The 1057-nt window shown below is 39.9% G+C and overlaps 1 protein-coding gene across 1 annotated transcript in view; it reads right to left on the reverse strand.

Moving 5' to 3' along the window:
• Positions 1–244: 244 nt before the first annotated feature.
• LOC107576849 (fibroblast growth factor 8-like) overlaps positions 245–1057 on the reverse strand; it is a 2231-nt gene continuing 1418 nt past the window's right edge. Inside the window, exons 4-5 of the mRNA XM_016262975.1 lie at positions 835–1015; positions 245–279 (exon numbers count right to left, since the gene is read on the reverse strand). Coding sequence (XP_016118461.1) covers positions 245–279; positions 835–1015 — 216 coding nt within the window. The remainder of the gene's footprint in view (positions 280–834; positions 1016–1057) is intronic.

Raw genomic sequence — 1057 nt, forward strand, 5'->3', positions numbered from 1 at the left:
CACACAGCACCCCTGCTCGGACAAAACAGATACCCCTCCAATCAGTGTATAAATGATCAACTAATAGAACACTTAATCACTGATGTATTATTTTATAAAACCAAAGATAAACATTAATCATAAAACTGATCCTAGAAATACTTAAAACCGTTAGATAGGGTATTTAGGCTCTATGAGATCTGTCATCAGGACTGAATGACCATAGAAAGCAAACGTGAGGGTCAGAATTCGGCTAGACATATTTTCATCCTGAGCTGGACGGGAGAGGAGGGGAACGTTCTTCGGGAAATGTTCAGATGGTTGAAGTAAGATGAGTTCTAATGGCTCTTCCAGACCCGCACGTCTCTCTAGAGACTCGCCTTCAACAATCTAGAAGCCATTTAACATTTTTTGCACTCCACTGCTTTTTTAACTTCACCAACTAACCAGATGCCCAACAATTCAATTGCAGTGTACCATAGAGATCCACAAAATAAGCAAGCACAAATAAAGTTCCAGTTAGAACCAAAAATGGCTTTTACAGCCTGATATCATCTAGAGTTAACCTTTTTATTCTCTAGTTTTTCAGAAAACGGGGCTTTGGACACATAAAAGAACCTACAATGAAATAGCTTTTTGATCTCCAAAGAACCATATAGTCAAGACCCCATGCAGCTAAAAAGAACAACTGAAGAACCGTATTAAACATGTTCTTCAATGTATTTAGCAAAATATTCACATGCAACATGCATTTAAAATAATTCCTCAAAACGCCAAAGCATCACAAAAGGTTTCATGGTTTGAATAAACAGACTTCATGATTTTATGTGAGACAAATAAGGAGGATGCTCCTACCATGAGCGTCACCATCTTCGGCCATGGCGTTGATTTTCTTGTTGGCCAGAACTTGCACGTGCTTGCCGCTGGTTCGACTGTAAAGCTGGTAGGTCCGGATTAGTCTACGGCTGACCCGGTCCGTCACCTTACTTTGCTCACTCACATGCTGTGTAAAATTAGGCGGGGACTGAATGGTTACCTGCCAGAAATTAAATACCATATAATCAATACCTGCACAAAC

This window comes from Sinocyclocheilus grahami, unplaced genomic scaffold (assembly GCF_001515645.1).
Source record: "Sinocyclocheilus grahami isolate Dianchi unplaced genomic scaffold, SAMN03320097.WGS_v1.1 scaffold4460.1, whole genome shotgun sequence".
NCBI lineage: Eukaryota > Metazoa > Chordata > Actinopteri > Cypriniformes > Cyprinidae > Sinocyclocheilus > Sinocyclocheilus grahami.